Source organism: Eretmochelys imbricata, chromosome 23 (assembly GCF_965152235.1).
Source record: "Eretmochelys imbricata isolate rEreImb1 chromosome 23, rEreImb1.hap1, whole genome shotgun sequence".
NCBI lineage: Eukaryota > Metazoa > Chordata > Testudines > Cheloniidae > Eretmochelys > Eretmochelys imbricata.
Genome location: NC_135594.1, coordinates 3,183,310 through 3,205,381, shown reverse-complemented (window position 1 = coordinate 3,205,381; position 22,072 = coordinate 3,183,310). Strand labels below are relative to the sequence as shown.

The 22,072-nt window shown below is 56.9% G+C and overlaps 2 protein-coding genes across 2 annotated transcripts; one reads left to right on the top strand and one right to left on the bottom strand.

Annotated features, from left to right (window-relative positions):
* Window positions 1-856: 856 nt before the first annotated feature.
* On the bottom strand, window positions 857-8,937 carry NFKBIB (NFKB inhibitor beta). The gene is made up of 6 exons (XM_077840050.1): window positions 8,406-8,937; window positions 7,525-7,630; window positions 6,397-6,625; window positions 5,655-5,743; window positions 5,300-5,533; window positions 857-4,178 (listed from the first exon to the last, which is right to left on the bottom strand). Exons 1-6 carry the CDS (start codon window positions 8,801-8,803, stop codon window positions 4,131-4,133), a joined length of 1,104 nt encoding a protein of 367 aa, XP_077696176.1. The 5' UTR covers window positions 8,804-8,937; the 3' UTR covers window positions 857-4,130.
* A 381-nt stretch (window positions 8,938-9,318) lies between these two features.
* On the top strand, window positions 9,319-21,837 carry SIRT2 (sirtuin 2). The gene is given in 17 exon segments (XM_077840358.1): window positions 9,319-9,406; window positions 9,409-9,522; window positions 9,934-9,980; window positions 10,692-10,740; window positions 11,922-12,038; window positions 12,856-12,897; window positions 14,025-14,131; window positions 14,854-14,910; window positions 15,740-15,808; window positions 16,243-16,372; window positions 17,178-17,237; window positions 18,618-18,673; window positions 19,083-19,159; window positions 19,243-19,294; window positions 19,687-19,754; window positions 20,391-20,457; window positions 21,096-21,837. Coding segments are annotated over 17 exon segments (1,386 nt in total). The 3' UTR covers window positions 21,282-21,837.
* The last annotated feature ends 235 nt before the right edge of the window (window positions 21,838-22,072 follow it).

The window sequence follows — 22,072 nt, the reverse complement described above, 5'->3', positions numbered from 1 at the left end:
TGTTAGATACATTCCAGGGGCTTTGAAGGATTTAGGAGGTAAAAACGGGCTGGCGTAGCTATTTCAATATCACAGCCCACTTTGGATACTCGATCCTGGAATGAGTGGCTCTACGGCAGAATAGTTACTCCACCCGCAAAGTCAAACGCTACCAAACTAGCTTCGGCTACAATAGCTCTGCCCGTCAATGCCAAGTGGGTCACGTGTGCAGAGGTGTGAAAAATTGAGTGCCTGGCCCAGACACAGCTAGGTGGCTGAATTCTTCTGTTGACCCAGCGACCACAACTCAGATTAACTACAGCAGCAGAAAAACTGCTTCTGGCTACGCATAATAATCTCCCCTGCAGCAGCTGGAGCGCCCTGGGTGTAGACAGGGCCAAAGTAGGGCACAATGCTAGCAGTGAGACTCCTGGACACAGAGATCGGGAGCATCTCTTCTCCCAACACAAGAACAAAGGAAGTATTTGAGGAAACTGAAAAGGTAGCAAAGTCAGAACTCCGGAGAGGGAAGCACGCACTGCGTGGGGGGCAGCATGCAGGACTCGATCAGGCACGCATGGCCTAGTGCGTAGACTGCTGGGCTGGACCTCAGGAGCCAGGGGTTCCAGGCCCAGCTCTGCCACTGGCCTGGTGCATGACCTCGGGCAAGTCACTTCCCCTTTCTGTGCCTCAGTTTTCCTGTCTGTAAAATGGGGATAAAATGCTGCTTACCTCCTTTGTGCAGCACTTTGAGCTCTATGGATGGGATGTGCTATGTAAGAACCAGGTATTATTAGAGATGGACTATGGCGGTGATGCAGCGAGTCCAGTCCTCTGTCCAAACGCCCTGCCCTCCACATGAACACCGGACACGCTGTATAGTTCAAGCAGTAGCTTTAATCTCATCCCCCATCACTGGTCAAGAACATACACGATACAGAGAGCGGGATCCAGCAAAAGCAAAGACTGGTGGGGAGAAAGAACACACAGACACAGAACCGTATAAAGTTGAACGACAGCTCACACAAAACTCACAACATAGCTTAAAACCCACATGCACTGGATGAGAGCGATGTGGTATCTGGGTCTTTAGACACAGAACCAGCTGGGGAAATGAAGAGACAATGCTTACATAGAGAAAGCCATTTCCCTTCTGCCGAGTTTCTTCAGCCAGCCTCTTCAGTGTGGTGTTCGAGAAGAATGAGCCAGGGACCAGGTTGTTTTCAGGAGCTAACCTGGGAGGAGCCTCATGAACAAAAGTGTCCCTCATCCAATGGATCAAAACCCATCTGTGGGGCTGGGCATCGGTCTGTCCATTCCAAGAACGCCAGGTTTGAGGCCTGATCCACGCAGCAATGTTTGTAACAGTAGAACTAGGTCATTTGCGGGGTGACAGGTTTGTGGGGGGTTTTTTTGTTTTGTTTTTAAACTGATAGCAAGACAGTACAACCGCTAGTGTGGTCAGTTAGACTGGTCTAAAGGTGCCTTATATTGGTACAGCCTATTCCCCTTCCCAGAGGGGAATAAAGCACCTTTGTGACAATATAACTGCGTGCCCACAGATGGGATTGTACAACTTTAACTAGAAAGACACAAAGAGGCAGTGTGATCTAGTGCACAGAGGACTTGGTGAACCTGGGTTCTACTCCCAGTTTGGCCACGGGCCTGTTGGGTGACCGTGGCCAACTCATTGTGCATCTGTTTCCCCATCTGTAAAATGGGGACAATGAGACTGACCTCCGTGGTTATCTCCTGCTGCACAGAGCCAGGTGTTGAAGAGCTACAACTTGCGTGTTAGACAAGCCCTTTAGTAATAAGTGCGGAGGCCTAGAGGGCTCAATGCTGGTCCACTTGCGAGCTGGGAAAAGTATTATTGACTCTTAACAGTCAGGTCCCTCAGTCCTTCGCACTGGGGCAAGTGAACTAAAAATCCAACCCTACTTCCTAGGGAGGCTACTGATTCTAGCCCCCCCCCCCCCCGCCAAGACACACCCAGAACCTCATTATCCCACCCCCACCTCCTGGTACTGGGATCACATTGAGGTCAGCTAAGGTGCTCAGAGCTTGAGAATTAACCCCCGCCCCCTAAAAACAGAGAGCCCCAATCTCCCCTTACATTTTGGCCTGTGTTTTCATTTACAAGGCATATGAGAATGTAAAGGAGAAAACAGCAGCCTCGTTGAAGGAGGATTTTGTTTAGAATTAGATCCTTTCTCCCCACACCTTTCCAAACCACAAATGGAATGGGGGCGGGTAGGTCTTACTAATAAACCATCTGTAACTCATGCAGCCAGTTTCTAAATCAAGTCCCAGGTCTGCCTAGGGCAGCTCTTCCAAAATTACTCCCCGCTTTCCCCCCCGGCAAACAGAAGCCATTTCAGACAGCACAGCACCCAGTGGGTCTCATCTCCATCACATTAGACACAAAGATCAGAGCTAGTTGGGAATTTGACAAACCGGTTCCCCCCCCGCCCCCCTGGAAAAAAAACCACATCAATTTGTCAGAGCCAAAGCTGCTTGTGAACAGGGCTGCTTTGGCTGACTTGCTCAATCCAAAACACTGGGGGGCGGCTGGGGGTTTAAAACCGGTGAAACGTCCTGTTTTAACAAGGAAAGTTTCCAGTTTTGTCATCAAAACAATTTTTGGTTTTGAAATGAATAAATTCAGACGACAAAACGATCAAAATTTAACAACGCAACTGAAATTATTTTCAGCCGTTCCGCTCGTGAAAGGCCGAGGTGGGAGTTTTCAGATCAAATTTGGAGCAGGCAAATTTGTTGATCTCTAAAAACGTTACGGGATGGGACAACTGCTTCTCACACAGCTCCAAGAGACCCCATTGACACCCAGCGCCGAGGACAGCACGAACAAGGCTTTACAGCCAATCAGCGGGCACCGAGGAAGAAAACCGACTCCTCAGGGAAAGGAATGAAGATGGTCCCACCCTGCAGTACTGGCTAGCTGCTAAGAAGCCAAGATTGGCCCTTCTGGACACAGATGCATCTTGGACCCTACGCACAGGTACAAGAGATGCGCGGTTTCTACACCAGACAGGGCACAGGCGCAGTCCCTCCTTCTCCATGTCTGACCCAAATCAGACAGCTCCAAACACACCTTGACTCTTTCCAATCTCTCACCCCCACCTTCGAGATCTAAAAGGTCTCGCTCTTTGGCCTCTCTTCCCTCCTCTTCCTCACTCTGTCACTCCCTCTGCTCATCACAGACCCCACCCCCATTCTTTCCACCAGCCTCATCTCTCATCTGCTCCTCCTGTGAATTCCTCCCCCGCCCTGCCTGTTTCAATCCACCTACCCTGTGCCGGAGCTCTTGCCCTGTCTTGGCCGATAGATCCTAAACGCTAGCAGAGGCTCAGATTTTCAAGAGCACTCACCGACCCTCGGCCTTACGGCTGCAGGAGGAGACCAGGGCTGCACGGCGCTCGTGAAAATCCATCCACCTCATTTAGGTGCTTAGATGGGGCCGGATTCTTTTTAGCTGTTCCCAAGTACTAAATCCAACTGGAGCTGGGCGGCGCTCAGTGCTGCTCAAGATAAAAGCAAACAGGCCCAGGGCGTTTGAAAGGCAGCTAAAACCCAGCCGGAAATGTAACATGTGCTGTGCAGCTCCCCACTAACCCGAATTGCTTGGTTATGTGAACAGCATCTGTGGACTCCAGCAGGACCCCTTGCATGGATAGGGATGACGCTCCCGCTTCGAATGCAAACGACAAGTGGCTCAACAGGGCAAAGGATACAGCGAGCAGAGAAATCCTGCCGACAGTCCATCCCAGTTGTGACTGCAAAGAGCAGCAGGTGCCGAAATACCATTTTTTTTATTTTAACGTAATCAAAATAACTCGATATAAACTGACTGAGCTAAGAACACAGAAGAAAACAAACAAGGGGGGGGGGAATAAACGGATTAGATCAAGGCTCACGGCTACCGGTTCCAAGTAGTGGGAGCTTTACACTGAGCATTGCCAGAAACTGCAGCTTTTGGATAAATAGTCGGAACTAGCTGGGAATGGAGAGATTGAGCCACTGCCAAACTTCTTCCCACAGCGGCAGAGCAGGACACGAGTCTTTTACGGAGAGGTTCACTGCCACGATGGGTAACGGCTCACGCTGCAGGGGATGCCGGCCCGGCCCCGTCAGTTCTTATAGTGTCCACTGTTGATGACTATGTCGTCGTATTCCTCCTGAAAAACGGGAGAGCTTCACTGATGACCTGAGAGGTATGGCGGGATCGAAGGGGGCGTGGGCGTGTTTAGAGACTGTTATGCAGCAGGTGGGGAGGGCCAGATTAAAACACAAAGTTGGCTGTTGCTGCCAATGCCCCGTGTTCAGGTTTCTTCCCTTCTTGTATTAGGCTCATAGATCCTAAGGCCAGAAGGGACGACTGTGATCAAGTCTGACTTCCTGTAAAACGCAGGCCCTGGAGCCGCCCTGAATTAATTGCTGTTTGAACAACAGCAGATGGGGGCGGGGGGGGGAGAAGAGACACAGACCTCCAATTTTGATTTAAAAACATTGTCAGTGATGGAGAATCCATCACAGCTCTAGGAAAATTAAGGACTAATTACTCTTAAAAATTTGCCCTTCTCTCCTGAATATCCTGAAGCTAGACAAGTCTGAATGCTTCAATTTCCAACCACTGGATCATCTACTGTCAAATTTCTTATACCCACATAGCAGTGCTTAATTTGTGCTAGGGCCAAGTCCTGGCACCTTTAGGCTTGGCAATTCATAGCACCGGCATCTCGGGGCTTGCCAGGTCAGTCATGAATGTTAAAAAAAAATCACATCTCTTTTACTACAAATTAAGCACTGATGTACGTACTTACAAACCGATACAATCGCCCCTTAACCTGGTCTGTGTTAATCCAACTAGACCAGAGACTCGAGGAACTCAATCCCTTCGAAAAGAGAATCCCCTGCTGGTGAAAGACCCCTTTGGTCTGCACTGCTGCCAATCGCAATGCCAGCTTCCCCACCCAGTGTGTTCTAGAGGGACCCACTCTAAGCAGGGGGGTTCAGTCTCTGTGGGTCCTGTTTGATCTTCAGCGTCCACTAGGCTTACCCAGGAGGGGGCTGGTTAGTGGCAGAGCGAACTAGGAACCAGGCTGAGACCTGCCAATTCGTTCCACATGGGGGATGCTACATGGCTAGAGAATGGGAATGGCTTTCCAGTACTGCTGTCTAGGCCTCAAGTCCCCCGTCGCTCCTACAGGGGGAGGGGTTGCTCTAGGACAGAGATGAGCCACACTTGCAAGGGGTGAAGCTTGGCCTGGTGTTAATTCAGCACCCCCACCCCACTCACGTCACTGCTCTCAGCCAGGCTCTCCTCCGAATCCCAGTCGGGCTCCTCCGAGCCGAACTCCCGGAGCAGCTGCAAGACCTTTTGGTTGGGCCTGTGTACGGCGCTATAGATGGGGGTGTAACCGACGTACATCCGGGCCCTCGGGTCCGCTCCGGCACGCAGCAGACACTCCACCACTTCCGCGCTCTGCGACTCCACTGCCAAGTGGAGGGGACTCCGGCCACAGCTCAGCTCCTGCCAGCGGTGGACAGACAAGTCAGCGAGGCTGCCATGGAGTACTCGGGGAAGGGTAAAAGCCTTCCGATCTCTTCCCACCCCTCCCCGTAGACGATCCACCCCAGCGCCCAGTACTAACTGCCTTGTTGAGATCGGCTCCGGCACCCACAAGGAGCTTGACCACTTCAAGGTCCTTCCGCAGGACAGCCACATGCAGCGGCGTGTAACCTGTGGAAACCAAGAGCGGACAATTTTGGTCAACCCCACAAGTTGATTTCCGTCTCCCTCAGGCCACCTAGTAACCTACTGGTGGACCAGCTGGCTGCTGTCATGGCAGCACGAGAGGATTGTTTGCCCTGCTGGGGGGGGGGGGGGGGGAGGGAGGAGGGAACCAAGACTAGAGGGATCTTTTATGGAGCAGTCTCATTGATTTCTTCGCTCCAGTCATGTCTGGCAACAGGCAGTTCCACAGGTTAACTATAGGCTACACAACAGACTATGTATCCATCCAGCACGCTGCCTTTTGGTTTTTGTCACCCCCAAAGTGGCAGGCCTCTCTCTCTCAGTTAAGCCATTTCTGCACTTGGGGAAAACGGGCATGGAAGTCATTTTGGTGATGGCCAAATTCCGGTGTTTTCTTGGGTATGTTAGAGAAGCCTCAGGACTGCTCTAACTTACGTTTGGCCCTCCACAGGCTCGGAGGGAGCGGAGCATAGCTGGAGCGCAGCATGCTCTGGCCACGGAAGCTGGGCTGGTGCCAGGCTGTTATGCCAGCTCCATATTGGCTGGGGAAGGGAAGGAGGGTGAGAATGCTCATGACAAAGGTCCCACGTGTAACAGGCCCAGTGTATTTCCCAGGTGGGTGACGAGAGTCTCCATACCATCATAATTGGTGCAGTCCAACTGAGCGCAGGCATCATTCCCCTCGCAGGGCCTGTGCCCGCTCAGCGATGCCAGCAGCCACTGTGCGCAGTCCTGGCAGCCCTCCCGGCATGCCAGGTGCAGCGCGGTGTGGCCAGCTTTCTCCTGCACGCAGAGCCCCGCCCCGGCTGCCATCAGCTTGCGGACAAAGTTGGAGGCCCCGAGAATGACTGCGATGTGCAGTGCCGTCTGGAGAAGGGCAGCGAGAGAGAAGGGGGTGAGAAAGCTCAAGGTAGATCTCCCCTAAAAGGGGCCTGGCCTACCGTCATCAACAGCACTAGAGATCACTTCTTTCAGTGGTTTTCACCCCAACTTCTCCCAAACAGCTTTGCACCCTATAACCCAGGAACAGTGCTGAAATGCAGCCACCTCTGGGCAGGAGGGCAGCAGCCAATTGCACAAGAGGGTCAGGAATTTTAGCCAAGGATGCCAGGGTAAATCCACTATTCTCACAAAAGCCGCCTGTAATACTCGGGCGCAGTAGCGGACAAGGTTATATCCTCCCTGTGCACGAGGAGCTGCACGGAAGTCAGTTTATCTGCCTGGGATGAGCGAAGACCCCAGGATGAGTGCAGATCAGCTTATGTCCTGAAACAAAGCCTTCCCTGACCCTGTATCTGCTTTGGTCCATTGCTGTCAAACCCCCACGCTTGCTCCCCATCCCCCTGCCACAAAAGGGGCAGATGTGTTTTGATGTCAGCCCCTGTTAACACTTATTTTGCAGTAGCATCTCCATCAGGTTGGGACTCTATCCTGCTAGCTACAGTACAAACACAAAGCTAGGAACAGTCCCTGCCCCAAAGAGATTGTTGTGCTCTGTAACACTCTTCCCTGCTCCCACAAGTCATTTATGATGCTGAGGGGTTTTTTAACATGGGGTTGTGTTTCATTTTCTAACCAGCACCCCAAGCATTCCATAAAGAAGGTGGCATCATGCGGGGACCAGACTGGGAGCCAGTACTCCTGAGTTCTGCCCCCCGACTTGCTGTGCAATCTTCAGGCAAGCCAATTTGCCCCCTCGTGCCTCAGTTTCCCCACTGGAAAATGGAGGATGATACAGACAGAAAATGCTCCAGTCTCGGCCCAACCTGGCCCAGGTCGTTCTGCAGATCCAAGTATTCCGTCCCAGCCGTGTACTGCAAGATAGAATCCAGAAAGGCCTCATGTTCGTGAATCACAGCCAGGTGGAGAGCTCTGGGGAGAGAAGAACAGACACCACTCCCAGCAAAATGAAAAAGCGGTACCACGCAACTGGCTGAAAATACTGCACCTGAAAGGGAAGCAAAGCGATTAGCAAGCCGAGGAATTGATTTAGTCAACCGAGAGAGAGAGCAGGTACCAAGGAGCTGGGGATATAGCAGGGAGGCCATAGGGCAAATCTTGGTAGGAGCGTAGGCAATGGAAAAAGCTCCCAGGGGTGACCGAGTTGCAGACGCCGTCTAAAGCCTCCCGGGACCCAGAGGCCAGGGATTGAGGGCCAGGGTCAGCGGAGACAGCACTGAAATACCAGCGGGGGGGGGGTGTCCGCGGCTTAGGGCTGAAGCACATCAACAAAGCTGCGTGTCCGAAGTCCGAAACTAGAGCAGGGAGCTGGCTGTGGGCCAGGACCGAGGCGCACCCGGGGGAGCCGACGACTCGGACCCCCCCCGCAATGCTGCACTTTCACGGCCCATCGAGCCGGGCTGCAGCCCAGCGGCTCTCCCGGAGTTGGCTTCCCCCTTAACGTCGCCCCCAGGCCGGGGACCCGTTGGGGAGACGGGGCTGGGGACCACGAGGCCCCAGCCAGGGCCGTTCCCGGGAGAGGGCCCCCGGCGCCCGCGCAGGGGGCCGCGGCGAGAGGGGGCCTGGCCGGTGTGGGGACGGCACCGCAGCGGTGGGCGGCCCCCGGGGGGCGGGGGCTTCACCCCCCCCCCAAGCCGCGGGGGGTGCGGGGGGGCGCGGCGGACAAAGCGGGCGCCCGGACACTTACGTATCCCCGTCCTCGGTCACGAAGCCCAGGACGTGGCGCAGCCAGGCCCCGGGGGCCACCGCGGGCGCCTCCCCGGGCCCGGGCGCGGGGTCCCCGAGCCGCACGGCCTCCACGCCCCGGGCGAGCGCCCCCAGCTCCGGCCCCGCGGCCGCCCCCCAGCCGGCTTCCTCCTCGCCCAGGGCAGAGTCCAGGCGCTCGGAGACCGACCCGCAGGCCTCGGGGGGGCCGGCGGCCGGGGCCGGGCCCGGGGGGGGCTTCTCCGGCGGGGCCCCCAGGCCGTCCTGGATCTGGCTGAGCTGCCCCTCGCTCAGGGAGCCCAGGCCGCTGTCGCACCAGTCCTCGCCCGCCTCCGGCCGCTTGGCCTCCCCGAGCGCGGCCGCCGGCTGCGGCGCCGCCATGGCTCCCGGACCCGCCCTAACCCTGCGGCTCGCGGGGCGCCGCCGCCATGCCCGGCCCGGCGCCGCTGGCTCAGGCTGCGCCCGTGCAGGGGATTTCGGGGCCCGGGGAATTCCCCGCGCCCCAGCCAATCCCCGCCGGGCGACGGGGGGCCGCGGGGCGCGCTGGGAGTTGTGGTCCTGGGCCGCGGGGCGCGCTGGGAAAAGGGGGCGGGGCCGCGGGGCGCGCTGGGAGTTGTGGTCCTGGGCCGCGGGGTGCGCTGGGGAAAAGGGGCGGGGGCGCGGGGCGCGCTGGGAGTTGTGGTCCTGTGGCGCGGGGCACGCTGGGAAAAAGGGGCGGGGCGCGGGGTACACTGGGAGTTGTCGTCCTGGGCGCGGGGCGCGCTGGGAAAAGGGGGCGGGGCCGCGGGGCGCGCTGGGAGTTATGGTCCTGGGCCCCGGGGCGCGCTGGGAGTTGTGGTCCTGGGCCGCGGGACGCGCTGGGAAAAGGGGCGGGGCACGCGAGGAGCTGTAGTCCTATGGCGCGGGGCACGCTGGGAAAAGGGGGCGGGGCGCGGGGCACACTGGGAGTTGTCGTCCTGGGCGCGGGGCCCCCTGGGAAAAGGGGGCGGGGCGCGCGGGGCCCCCTGGGAATTGTTGTTCTGTCGCGGCGGGCGGACCCGTTCCCGAGCCGCTGGCGGAGCCGGGCAGCCCCGCGCCGGGATCTATGGCCAAGCGGGACGGTAGGAAGCGGGGACACCGCCTCCCGCGTCACTGGGGTCCCCCCATCCTGGGGTTTCTCTCCCCCGCACCTCCTCCCGAGTTACGGGCCTCCCCTCCGCACCCCTGAGTCACCCGGGGTCCCCCCCTTCCGTCTGGGGCTCCTCCCCTTGTGCCCCACGGTCCCACCCGCCCCCCCTGCCCGGGATGACTCCCCCTCGTCGCAGGCACCCCCCCTTCCCCTCCTGTCCCCCCTGAGTCACTGGGGTCCCCCCTTTCCTGGGGGGCTCCTTCCCCCTGCCCCCCAAGTCACCAGTGTCCCCCTGCCCCCCAAGTCACCAGTGTCCATCCCCCCGTGCCCGCTGACCCAGCGGGGTCCCCTTTCCACCCAGGCTTCGGATAGCAACTTGGATTTTTTCCTTTCTGTGTCACAGCGGCTGGTGCCGGAGGAAGTGAGGCAGAGAGGGGCTTGGACTCTCCTGTGAGTATTGGGGGGTGCGGTGTGTGGAAGCCCTTTTAGGTAAGAAGCCAGGGTTCCCCTTTGTGGCGAGGCCCAGCAAGCTCGGAGCGGGGCATGTAGTTGTTCTGAGCTAACCCATTGCAACCAAGGGACAGGGGGAAACCCCATCAGGTCCTAGCTAACCCTTTCCCTCCCTGTCCCCCAATTGCACTCATTCCCTGCACTCTATTCCCCAGGGCTCAGCCCCGTGTGGCTTTCATATCCTGCAGCGGTGACACTGGACCACGGTGAGAGTCTCACCCAACAGTTGTGCAAATTGTCCCTTCGGTGTCTGGCGTGAAAGTCCTTAGAGAGACGGAGTTTGGTCCTGATCTCCAAACCCTTCTCTGGTGATGAACCACCAAAGCACGCTCCCTCTTGGAGCCAGGAATAGAACCCTGGAGTCCTGACCCCGCCCCATCTCCCTGCTCTAACTTGCTCGGCCCCACTCCTCTCCCAAAGCTGGGAATAGAACCCAGGTGTCCTGATCCCCCAAGCTCCTACTCCAGTCATTTAGACCCCTCTTCCCTCCCACAGCTGGGGCTAGAACCCAGGAGTCCTGACTCTCCAATTCCCCAGACGATTCTACCCCAGGCTGAGATGCTTCTCACAGTAGCCACTAAACATAGAAGACAGTTCTGTGTTCACACTGGTTTACTTCACCGACAGATCTTTTTATATTTTGTTCTTCAGGACTCTGATTCTGACTCCGAAAACGGTGGTGCCTCTGGAGAGTCTGAAAGTAAGTTGCTTGTGCATTATTCCAGGGGGCGGGATGGGGCGCGTGGGAAGGCCAAGCTGCCTGGGCTTTCTTTTGTCATACCGAGGGGATGGACTGGGCGTAGCCAGCTAGAGAGAGCCTGCGAGAGCCAGCTGGGTCTATTAATCTATGGCTCTTCCTTCCTCTCGGGAGTGCGTTGGGTGAATGCACTTAGGCCATCTTTTTCTGTCCAGGCTTCGAGGCAAAACCTGGTAGGAATCGGGATTGAATAATCAGTGTCGATTGTGCTTGTCGGGCCCCTAAACGCCTCGTGATTTCTAACATATCTGTCCTCATAACTCCCTGGGAGGCAGGGCAGCGCCATTATCCCCAGTGTACAGGTGGGGAAACTGAGGCTTGGAGCCTGCCAGTCCGGCGACACCACCGCCAGAGAAGACGGTAACTAAACTGACAGGCGTGCTCTTCTGCTGGCTTCGCCGCATTGGCGCTGTGGGTTCTGCTGGCACAGCTGGGTCACCTAGTGGGCGTGAACATTCCTAGCCCACAGACCTATGTGGGGAGAACTTTGCAGCGTGCGCCAGGCCTGGGTGACTTGTCCAGCATTGCACAAGGAGTCAGTTGCAGAGCTATGACTTGAACCCTAACCACGGAGCCCTCCTTCCCCTCTTAAGTAGCATCTTCAAGGCGCTTTCCAAACATCAACTAATCTTCACAATAATCCCCCTCTGTGAGATTGGGAAATGGGAATAAATAGGTTCCTGAGGGGGAAACTGAGGCTCAGGGAGGGGGACTACCTTGCCTAAGGCTGCTCAGCAAATCCGTGGAGGAGCTGGGATTAGAACCCAGGAGTCCTGGCCCCCGGCGCCTCCTGCACTAACCACTAGCCCCCATTCCCTTTCCAGAGCTGGGAACAGAACCCAGGAGTCCTGACTCCCAGCCCCCTGTTCTAACCCACTAGACCCTGCTCCTCGCCTACAGTTGGGAACAGAATCCAGGAGTCCTGTCTCCCAGCCCCCTGCTCTAACCACTGAACCCCACTCCCCACCCAAAGCCAGTGATAGAACCCAGGAGTTCTGGCTTCCAGCCCCCTGCTGCTTTTGCCACTAGTCCCCTACTCTCTTCCCAGAGCTGGGAACAGAACCCAGGAGTCCTGGCTCCTAGGGGTCCACAGCGGCTAACGTTGTTTGTTCTCTCCCTTTCAGTGGATTTCCTGCGAAACCTCCTGTCCCGGACGCTGGGCCTGGGCAGCGAGAAGCCGGAGAAGGTGCTGGATGAGCTGACGCTGGATGGAGTGAGCCGCTTCATGCAGAGCGAGAAGTGTAAGCTGACTCTCCCTTCTTGGGAGGAAGCTTCCCTGAGACCAAGCCAGGGAGCCAACCCTCGTTCTGATCCCCCAAACGGGAAGGGGAAGGTGCTTGCGGGTAACTGCCTGGGAGAGACCGAGGGCCAGAGGGGGAGGCATGGAGCCGACCATGGATGTGGCAAGGACTCCATGTTGGTGTAATTTACAAGCTGCGGGACAAGTCTGACTTACACATTCCTACGTGTATCGGTTCTCCTTCCATGCTGCTGGGAGAGATCAAGCCTCTGTGGGCCTGATTCGCAGTTACTCCCTCTCGGCACTTGGGACAGGATTGGTGGAGGTGTCTTTAAACCTCCCTTGCACTGCTCGTATTCTGGTCCTAGCATAAGTTAGAGCTGCCTCAGGGCTGCTCTGCTGAGTCTCTGCTTCCCATGGCCCCTGTGAAGCAGAGAATTGCCATAATGCAGTGTGCTCTGGCCGGGCTGGTCCCCCATGCTGGGAGCGGGGCCTTGATGTGAGCTCCATGCTAGCTGGGGAGGTCCCTAGGGACGCTCTTAGAGGGCTGTCCCTCTCCGGAGCAGCATAGAGGGGCCTGCTTGTAACTGCAGATCAGGACCTGGCCCAGCAGAGGTCAAGAGTGCGGGAAGCACCCCGGTTTTGATCTAGTTCTTAGACGGACTAGCTCTGAAGAGAGCCTGCTGGTTTGCAAATTGGGCCACGTGGCTGCCATGATGTCTGCCGACGCCGGCCCCCCCCAGGCGCCGAGAGCGTGGGGCTGTTTTCCTGGTAGCTTTCCAGAGTCAGGTTTGACACCTCCCTCTGTTACCTTGCAGGCAGGAACATCGTCTGCATAGTGGGCGCTGGGATCTCGACCTGTGAGTACAGCAGCGGGCACGGTGGCGGTAGATCAATCACGTTGAAAAGAAACCAGCGCATAGCAATAAACGGAGGGGTTCTGATACGACTCGGTTCTGCCCAGTGTTTCTATAGCACTTTCCATCCCAAAGCTGTCTACAAGCCACTGCTGAAATACAGCCATCTCTGGGGTGGAACGTGGCAGCTGTTTGTACAGGGATCGCTCACCCTTCCACGGCAATGCAGATGATGCTTGAGGTTGGCAGCTGTTCGTACTGGTCCCTCCTCCAGTGCCGAGACCCAGCCAGTTCTGGGTTTGGGGCACAGTAGCTGTTTATGCAGGGATCACGCATCTAGCACCGAGTTGGAGTGGAGCGTGACAGCTGCCCAGCAGTTAGGAGAGGAAGCGAAGATGAACCCTGTATCTGATTGAAACTGCAGGAGGGTGGTAGGGAGGCAGGATGGAATGGGGCTGGCTGGAACTTGACCGGAACGCTGTGTCTAATGCCAGGGTGTTACTGGGCAGAAGGGAGGGAAAGGTGCTGTGGGACCTTGAACGATCAGGAACGTTCAGGACTTTCATTTAAGTCTTGTCTGAAAGACAGCACCTCTGGCATCACAGCGCCCCCTGTTGGGCCGTGGTTCTATTGCACATCCAGACTTGCACATCGGCCGAGTTTCATAACCAAAGCACCTGGCTCCTGGGCACTAAGACCCAGCACTGAGGTGTGTGGCCAGGAGCTTTATGATGTGCCTATGCCAGGTGGGCATCCACCTAGCACTGGTCAGACTCGCAGAAGGCCTGTCTGCACCTGGAGTGGGCTCCCTGTAAATCCTGGGATGGATTCTGTGGGGAGTTGGGGGACTTTGGCTGTTCCCATGTCCTGGTGAAGAATCTGGAATCCCTAGAACCTAATAGCTGTGTCCACTGCTGATCTAATCTATGCTGGTGGCACCCCAGAAAATGAGTGTTACTAGAAAACTGCTCCCCTACTAGGCTGAGGGACAAGGAGGTGACGAGCCCCTGGCTAGAGGGCTCCCCCCCTCCCCCCCCGCATTGAGGCATCCCTTCTCCATCTCATCCCGTTGACCGACACCGCTTGGCATTTGGGTGGGTTTTCTAACAAGCTCCCCTTGTGTCCCTCAGCTGCCGGGATCCCGGACTTCCGGTCGCCCGGCACGGGGCTCTATGCCAATCTGCAGAGCTACAACCTTCCGTACCCTGAAGCCATCTTCGAAATCAACTACTTCAAGGTAGCACCCAGGATTCCTCCTACCTTGGAGATCTCCTTCCATAATGATTGATCATTGCCCGGTGGGCCACCTGAACAGTCTCTTTGATGCGTCTCACACGCACGCCCACCCACCCACGTCCTAAAGAATTCCCCTCCATTGTCAGCACTTGCAGACGCGTCGTATTCTTGTTTGATCCCTGAGCGAGGACGGATTGAGGTTAAAAACACGACTGGGACTCCCTAAACTGCTCGTGTTTTTAGTCTCGTTAGGGGAAACTGTCCCAGTTCAAACTCCTGAAGATCTCAGGGATACAAACTCGCACCTGCTGCCTCCCGTCTCTAGCCGACTGGCCAAACCAAACCCCTGTCTCTCTAAGACCCAGGCAGCCGAGGAGGGAGGGCCGAACACCAGTAGCCCCCCGCTAGAGCCGATGGGAGCTCAGCACCGGGCCGTAACGCGAGGATGGGGGCGTCCGGAGTGCCAGTGATGGGGAGCTGTGCTTGTTTTGCACAGAGGCGGGCATGGAGTTCAAATCCTGGGGCACAGGGAGAATTGGGGGTGGCCAAAGAACTCCCCCACCCCCGCTTGAGGGCCTGATCCTGAGACCAGTTTGCCAAACCCCAAAACTGGGGGGACCGATCAGTGAGGCATCATCTTGGGGGACATACAGGATTTGTTCTTAATCGGTAAACCAAACTTAACCCCGCCCCCAAAACGTTTGTCTGTTTCCCTCCACACAGCAACACCCGGAGCCGTTCTTTGCCCTTGCCAGGGAGCTATATCCAGGCCAGTTTAAGGTACATCCAGCCTGAGCTGTCGGATGCTCTTCGCTTTCTACAGCATCTTAATACAGAGGCGTTGTGTAGTGCTGTGACCCAGAGACTGAGCGCCAGAGCTCCTGGGTTTATTCCTTGTTCCAGAAAAGGGAAGGGGTCTGGTGGCTAGAGCAGGGGCCTGGGAGCCGGGACTCCTGGGCTCTCCGATCTTGGCACTGGGATGGCAGGGTATTGGGGAATAGATGTGATGCTATCGTGGATCAGACGAAAAGGCCCAGTTGTCTTGGTATCCGTGCACAGCCAGACACGCACCTCACTCCAGATCACAGTGCTACCCGCCCCTGGGTTGCGTTGGACCAGATCATAGAATATCAGGGTTGGAAGGGACCTCAGGAGGTCATCTAGTCCAACCCCCTGCTCAAAGCAGGACCAATCCCCAGTTTTTACCCCAGATCCCTAAATGGCCCCCTCAAGGATTGAACTCACAACCCTGGGTTTAGCAGGCCAATGCTCAAACCACTGAGCTATCCCTCCCCACTTAGATCCACGGATCCTAGCCTGGCATAGCCATCAGACAGATGGACCCAGCTGGTCTGGTATCCCCTCTCTCTTTCCCCATTGGGTCACACCAACTGGCCAGTCTGAAGATGTCCGGCCTCCAACCGCTGCCCCGCTGTAAGGTGTAGAACCCCCCCTTAATGAACCTTCCCTGGCAGTCCTAAACTGGGGTATGGGGGGGAGATTTCCTCCTCCCCTCGCAAGCTGGGGATCAGCTGGTGTAAATAAAAGGCAGGGACAGCTGCTTTTGACCTACAAGGGAATCCTCAAACGTTCCCCTGCTCCGTTCCAGCCCACCATGTGCCACTATTTCATCCGGCTGCTGAAGGAGAAGGGTTTGCTGCTGCGCTGTTACACGCAGGTGGGTGACCCCTGGAAGGGCCAGCGAGGTGTGGTGGGGGGCATGGGGGTGGGCTTAATACACTTAACAGGCTGGGGCTCCCAGCCCAAGGGAGGGAGCATGGCCCCTCTTCATTCCAGCAACGCCCTGCCTCCCGACCAAGGGACACCCCTCCCCACGCTCCAGGAGCCTTCCTGCTACTCTCCAGCCCAGCTGAGCTACTTGCTGACTTCCTGCTCTCCAGCTGATCAGTCCCAGGTGAGGTTGGGCCCCGCCCCCTTCAAAGGGCCAGCCACACTGTGATTTGGGGCAGAGGGTGATCTACGTGGGGCATTCAGGGGCATCAGCTCAGCCTGGGGGCAGTTCAGGCCTGCTCAGTTTCGCTACCTGGGTCTCGGCCCTTACCCAGCCCTGGGGCGTTACAAGGGGCAGGTGGGCATGTCTGTACCTTGCAGAACATTGACACGTTGGAGCGGGTGGCCGGCCTGGACCAGGAAGATCTGGTGGAAGCCCACGGCACCTTCTTCACCTCTCATTGTCTCGGCTCCTCCTGCAAGAAGCAGTACACCCTGGACTGGATGAAAGGTACCTCTTCCCTCGGCTCGCCTTAGCTACCTCCATCAATGGCCACACCATTCAGAGTCCCCGTGGGGCCCCGGTCCGTCACCAATCGAGATGGGCACATAATCCATGAGGCCCGGTTAATCCCCATCTGTTCCGGGTGCTCCCACCCCGCCAGTAAGAGAAGGGACATGGGGAGACAAATCAGCCTGAGGATGTGACAGGAGCGAAGCAAAGACTCCTGCCGGGTTCTTCCCCAGCGAATGGGCGGCCCATGCGAGGTGAGAGGCTGGGGGAGAGTCTGTCACGCACAGGCTTGCGCCTGAGCTAGGAGCTCTGGTTAATGTTGGGGAGCAAAAACCTTGGGACTCGCCAGGGTGGTAGCCGATCTCTTTGACAGACTCCTGCACACTCGATGGCGAGGCAGAGCTTGGGAGTTTGAGGTTAGCGATCTCTAGGTCTGCTTCGCGCTCAAGAGGACGAGGCTGTCATTTGTGTTCCCTTGGGTCTCTGCACAAAGTTGGGACCTCAGGAATTGCCTGCCTGGATCAGACCAGAGGCCCGTCTAGCTTGTATTCCATCTCTGACGGTGGCCCAAAGCTGCAGAGGAAGGTCCGGATGTGGTGTGATCTGCTGTCACGTTGGCTAGTTTCCTGATCTCTTGAGTGTTAGGAATCTGCTCAAAGCTTTTAGATCTTTTCCAAAATCCGTTAGAATTGCTAATGTTCATAACTTGCAATTGGTTCCCATCAGAGCAGTCTGTTCCCGACTCCTCCAAAGCTGAGCTGAGAATCCGGCCTCCGACTTTCATTCCTTTTCCCTCTTTCAGAAAAGATTTTCTCGACTGTCACCCCAAAGTGCGACCAATGTCAGAGTCTGGTGAAGCCAGGTGAGTGTCTAGTTCTCACCCGCTGGTGATTCGTTCATGGGGGATGAATCTAACCTGGTTTACCCTAGGAAAGTACATTGGTCTAGCTTCCTCTCTCAGGGGCGTGAAAAATCCACACCCCTGAGCAACATAGCTATACTGACCTAACCCCTGGTGTAGACAGCGCTGGGATGACGGAAGAATTCTTCCGTTGATTTAGCTACCACTTCTCAGGGAGGTGGATTACCTGCGCCAATGGGAGAACTCCTCCCATCAGCGTAAGTTGTGTCCACACTGAAATGGTGTAGCTGCACCACTGTAACGCTTTGAGTGTAGACGTATCCTAAGAATTGGAGCATGGATCTCTCCTCACGTCTGTCTTTGTGTATGTCTCTCCTTCAGCAGTGTAGTCTGGAAGAGCAGCTTAGCAGAAACTGGTAATAACAACGCTCTTCTCTTCTGATCTTCCTTCGGCTCCAGAGAGCTCGGAGGGTTTAGCAAATCTGAATTAAGCCTCACGGCTCCCCTGAAAAGCAGTGAGGAGCATTCGGTCTCCACCTCTGAAAATGCAGCCATCTCTAGGGCAGAGCGCAACAACTGTTTAACAGCGGGCATCAACGGTTGAGGACAGGAAGTGAAGAATCCTGTATCCAATTGAAATGGTGGTGGTGGGAGGGCAAGGAGAGGAAAGTGATTTTTAGGGAGGTGGAATGAAATTCCCCTGAGTCTTGTATGTTTCCGGGGCCCTTTTTTCCAAAAGTGATTTACAAACATAGGTGCAGAGCGTGGCTGAAATGCAGCCACCCCTGGAACGGAGGGCAGCCGCTGTTGAAAACCTCCCACAGTACAGTGAGGGGAAAGCCAGTTTTGGCTAAGGACGCTAGAGTAATCGCCTGCTCTCGGGATCAATTCCCCAGGGATGGTATTTTAATTATTTGTGTAGGGGTCCCACCTGGGGTCCTCGGTCCATGCCTGCAGCTCCTCTGTGCTAGGCGCTGTACATTTTTGTTGCTATTAGCTGTATTATGATAACGCCTTGGGGTCCTAGGCCGTGGACTCGTCAGGGGCTGTACAAGCACAGAGCAAACACATGGTCCTTGCCCCAAAGAGCTATGAGAGGAGCTGGGAGGTTTCTAAGGGGTGTCTGAAGTCTGTGGGGCCACATCCCCAACTGGCGTGAGCTGATGTTGCTCCATGGGAATCAGTGGGGCCAGACCCCTGACTGGTGTAAATCAACCGGAGCGCCCCTGACTTCACTGGAGTGTCGCTGACCCACCCTAGCTGAGGATCTGGCCCCGGGAGGCTGCCGGCGCCTTGGCTTCTCCTCGGCCCTTCGGGGAGCTGCTGCCCAGGGAAGGGCATGGCCAAGGTGTTGAGTGTGACAGCTTCTCTTTTCCCTAGATATTGTGTTCTTTGGGGAGAGCCTGCCCCCCCGCTTCTTCACACTCATGCAGTCGGTAAGTGCCCCAGCCAGACGCGCTCCCAGCGTCGGCTTCCGAATAAACACCTGCCCCACCCACATGTCCTGAAGCAGCGGGTACCTGTCTTCGATGCAGGCGGGATACCAGGATAGATGGGCCTGTTGCTCTGAGCTGGGACGGTGGCAGGGCGGGATCCTGGGTTGGTCAGTTGGTCTGATTGGGGACGGGGCAGATATATGGGGCTGGATGGGCCCCTTGGTCTAATTTGCGGGGGGGGAAGGGGGGGGAATACAGGGCTGGGTGGGCCCATTGGTCTGACACGAGGGGGACACACCGGGGGGGCCCATAGGTCCGATCATCGGGGCAGTAGTGGCGGGGCGGGGGGGATTACCAGCCCCACGGTGACGGCACTAACCCCCTGCCCCCCACCGTGTGCTCCCTGCAGGATTTCCAGAAGGTGGATCTGCTCATCATCATGGGCACGTCACTGCAGGTGCAGCCCTTCGCCTCCCTCGTCAGCAGGTGGGTGGTGCTCCGGGGCCGCCTGCAAGGCCCCTGGCTGTGGGTTGCCGCCTCCTGACCTCCCCTCTCCTTGTCTGATGCAGGGTGCCCACAAACACCCCAAGGCTGCTGATTAACAAGGAGAAGACGGGGCAGGTGAGGCCTTTCTCGGTGCCTGGGAGCTGTGGGGATGGACTGCTCGAGCGGTACTGACTGGCAGGCTCCCGCGCCAGCCGGGACGATGCCGGCCTGCCATGCTTGGCTGCATCCTGCCAGGGGAAGGGGGTGAAATTAGCACTGTTGGGGGTGAGGAGGAGGCAGTTGTGATTCCCCCCCCGCCTTTTTTTCCCCCACCCATGCCCCAAAATCTTGGGCGTCCACCTAGCAAGCCCCAGGAGTGGAGTGGGGTGGGACATGATTTAGGGTTTCTCCAGGGGGCTCGTATGATCTCCCGATGGCCCCCAGGAGCCCCCCACCCCCTTGCCCCCCCTTCCCCGCAGCCGCCTGGGAGCCTGTTTGTCCTCACTGGCGGTCTGTCTTGTCTGCAGAGCGATCCCTTCATGTCCCTTATGGGCCTCAGCACCGGCATGGACTTCGACTCAGAAAAGGCCTACAGGCAAGTTCCCTGGGGACGAGGGGCCAGCGCACGGCCCACCCTGAGAGAGGGGTGACGGTCAGGGATGACCCATTCCGTTGCTGGGGGGCAGGCTGGGTCTGCCCGGCTCCTGGGATGGAGGGACAGGAAATGGACTAATGTTTAGAGCAGGGGATGGGGGGCCAGGACTCCTGGGTTTTCTTCCCAGCTCTGGGTGGGGAGTGGGGTCTAGTGGTTAGAGCAGGGGGGCTGGGAGACAGGACTCCTGGATTCTGTCCCTGGTTCGGTGGCGGGGGCGGGGGGGAAGGAGGGGCTAGAGTTTAGAACCGGGTATGGTGAGAGCTACACCTTTTGGCTTCCTGCCCTGGCTTTGCCACTGAGTTGCTGAGATCTTGAGCAAGTCGCCAAACCTCTACGTGCCTCAGTTTCCCCTCTGTAAAACAGGGCCAGCAATCCTTCACAAGGTGGGAAATTGCAGATTCTGAGAGAGCCCTTTCAGATCCGTAGCTGATAGGTGCTAGAGACGGGCACTGGGCTCTTCCGCCTCCAGGGCAGGTCATCTGGGGGTGGAGTGAGATTCTCCCTGATCACAAAGCAGTTGCATTAACACCTGCTTGTTGCCTTCTTCCCCTGCGGGGCTCTCCCTCCCTGCCCCAGGGATGTGGCATGGCTCGGGGAGTGTGACCAAGGCTGCACAGCACTGGCCGAGCTGCTGGGATGGAAGGTATTTACTCCTCTCCCGTGTATTCCTGCCTCCCTGCATCTACGCACCATCCCAAAGTCCCATGCAAGTTCTTCTTAAGAGTCCAGGGTGTCAAGCTCGGGTGTCCTGGCCAGAAGCCGAGCTCTGGTGACCCCATTCGCGTGGAGCTGCCTTTGCTCTGGGCCTGCGTCAGAACTTGCCACGTTGCGCCCCAGAAGACGCTGTGTTTCAGCGCTGGGTGAGCGATTCACAGACACACAGTTGCCCTGCCCCTCCCCAGAGGTGGCTGCATTTCATAGGGGGAGTATGCGATCCCTATACAAACAGCTGCCCTGCTCTGCTCCACCTCCACGTTGGAGGAGGGACCCCTGTGTAAACAGCTGCCCTGCCCCAGAGCTGGCTGCATGCCAGTGCTGAATGAAGGATCCCTGTACAAACAGCTGCCACGCCCTACCCCAGAGGTGGCTGCATCTCCGCGCCGGTGAGGGGTCTCCGTACGCATGGTACGGCAGAGCGAGCTGAGATCCTGGAGGAGGAAAGCGCCTCTCTCAAGGCAAAGGTGATCAGAGATCTTTGCTTTAGCCCCCTTCCCAGGGCAGCCAACTTCTCCCCGCTCTGCCCCTTGCTCACCAGCCCCACTGCCCTGTGGTTTTGTGCAGAACGAGCTGGAGGCGCTGGTGAAGAAGGAACACTCTGCCATCGATGCCAAATCGGGGCAGGCCGGCGAGGCCGGGGCAAGCCCCTGTCTTCCCCCGGCTGGGGCCACGGCAAGCCCCTCCACTCCCCCAGCGAAGCCAGGGTCATCGCCCGAGAAGGAAAGCGACGCCGGAAACAAGACGGAATGATGGAGCCTGGCCGTGGCTGGCGAGGGCCGTTCATTGGAGTGGATTTGAACTCGCCACTGCCTGGACAGTCTTCCCCGACGAGGGGCGAGAGCCGTCTCTGATCTAAAGACGGCTGGGAGCTAGGGTCACCCCAAGTTTGCGGCTTGGGGCGGGGGTCTGAGCGTTGAGATTCAGGGGAGTTTGACTCTGGAGCCACCTATCCCGGGTGAGCTGGGGCTTCTTTGAGTCATTTCACGCTGACCGCATGTTTCGTTATTTCCCCACCGAGCTAAACTAACTGAAATCCAGGGCTCAAGGAGAGCACCGCAAGATAGAATTGCATTTCCTTTCTAATTTGTTTCCCCAGCTAAGATTCAGTTTCCCTCAGAGACCCATCTCGCTAATTAATACCAGGCCCAAGACTTTCCGACAAACGTCGCCGTTAGGTGCATTGGGGCTGAAAACCGAATACTGGCACCTTACGCAGTCTCCCCCCCACCCCAGCTTGGTGTTTACTTTGGATTAGTTATTGCAGTGTATTAAGTATCACTTGACTATTAAATTTTAGCATCTTGGAGGTAGGCTTGTGTTGGCTTTTGGGTCTCTCTCACTCAAATGAATTCCCGTTTATAAAGGGAAATCGAATTTCGTACAGAGCCGTAGATGGTCCTGGTGCTGCGGAGGTATTGGCCCACATTCTGTCGGTCTGGTGTAAATCCGGAGTGACTCTCTTGACTTCAAAGGATCCCTGTATAAACAACGGTCCTGCCCCAGAGGTGGCTGCATTTCAGTGCTGAGTGAGGGATCCTTGT

Excerpts from the sequence above, each read along its gene's own strand:
- NFKBIB (XM_077840050.1), bottom strand. The coding sequence starts at position 8,803 with ATGGCGGCGCCGCAGCCGGCGGCCGCGCTCGGGGAGGCCAAGCGGCCG. Across the intron at positions 6,626-7,524 it reads TGCAGAACGACCTGGGCCAG|ACGGCACTGCACATCGCAGT; the intron begins GTTGGGCCGAGA and ends GCCCTTCTCCAG. Across the intron at positions 5,744-6,396 it reads GGACTGCACCAATTATGATG|GTTACACGCCGCTGCATGTG; the intron begins GTATGGAGACTC and ends TGGTTTCCACAG.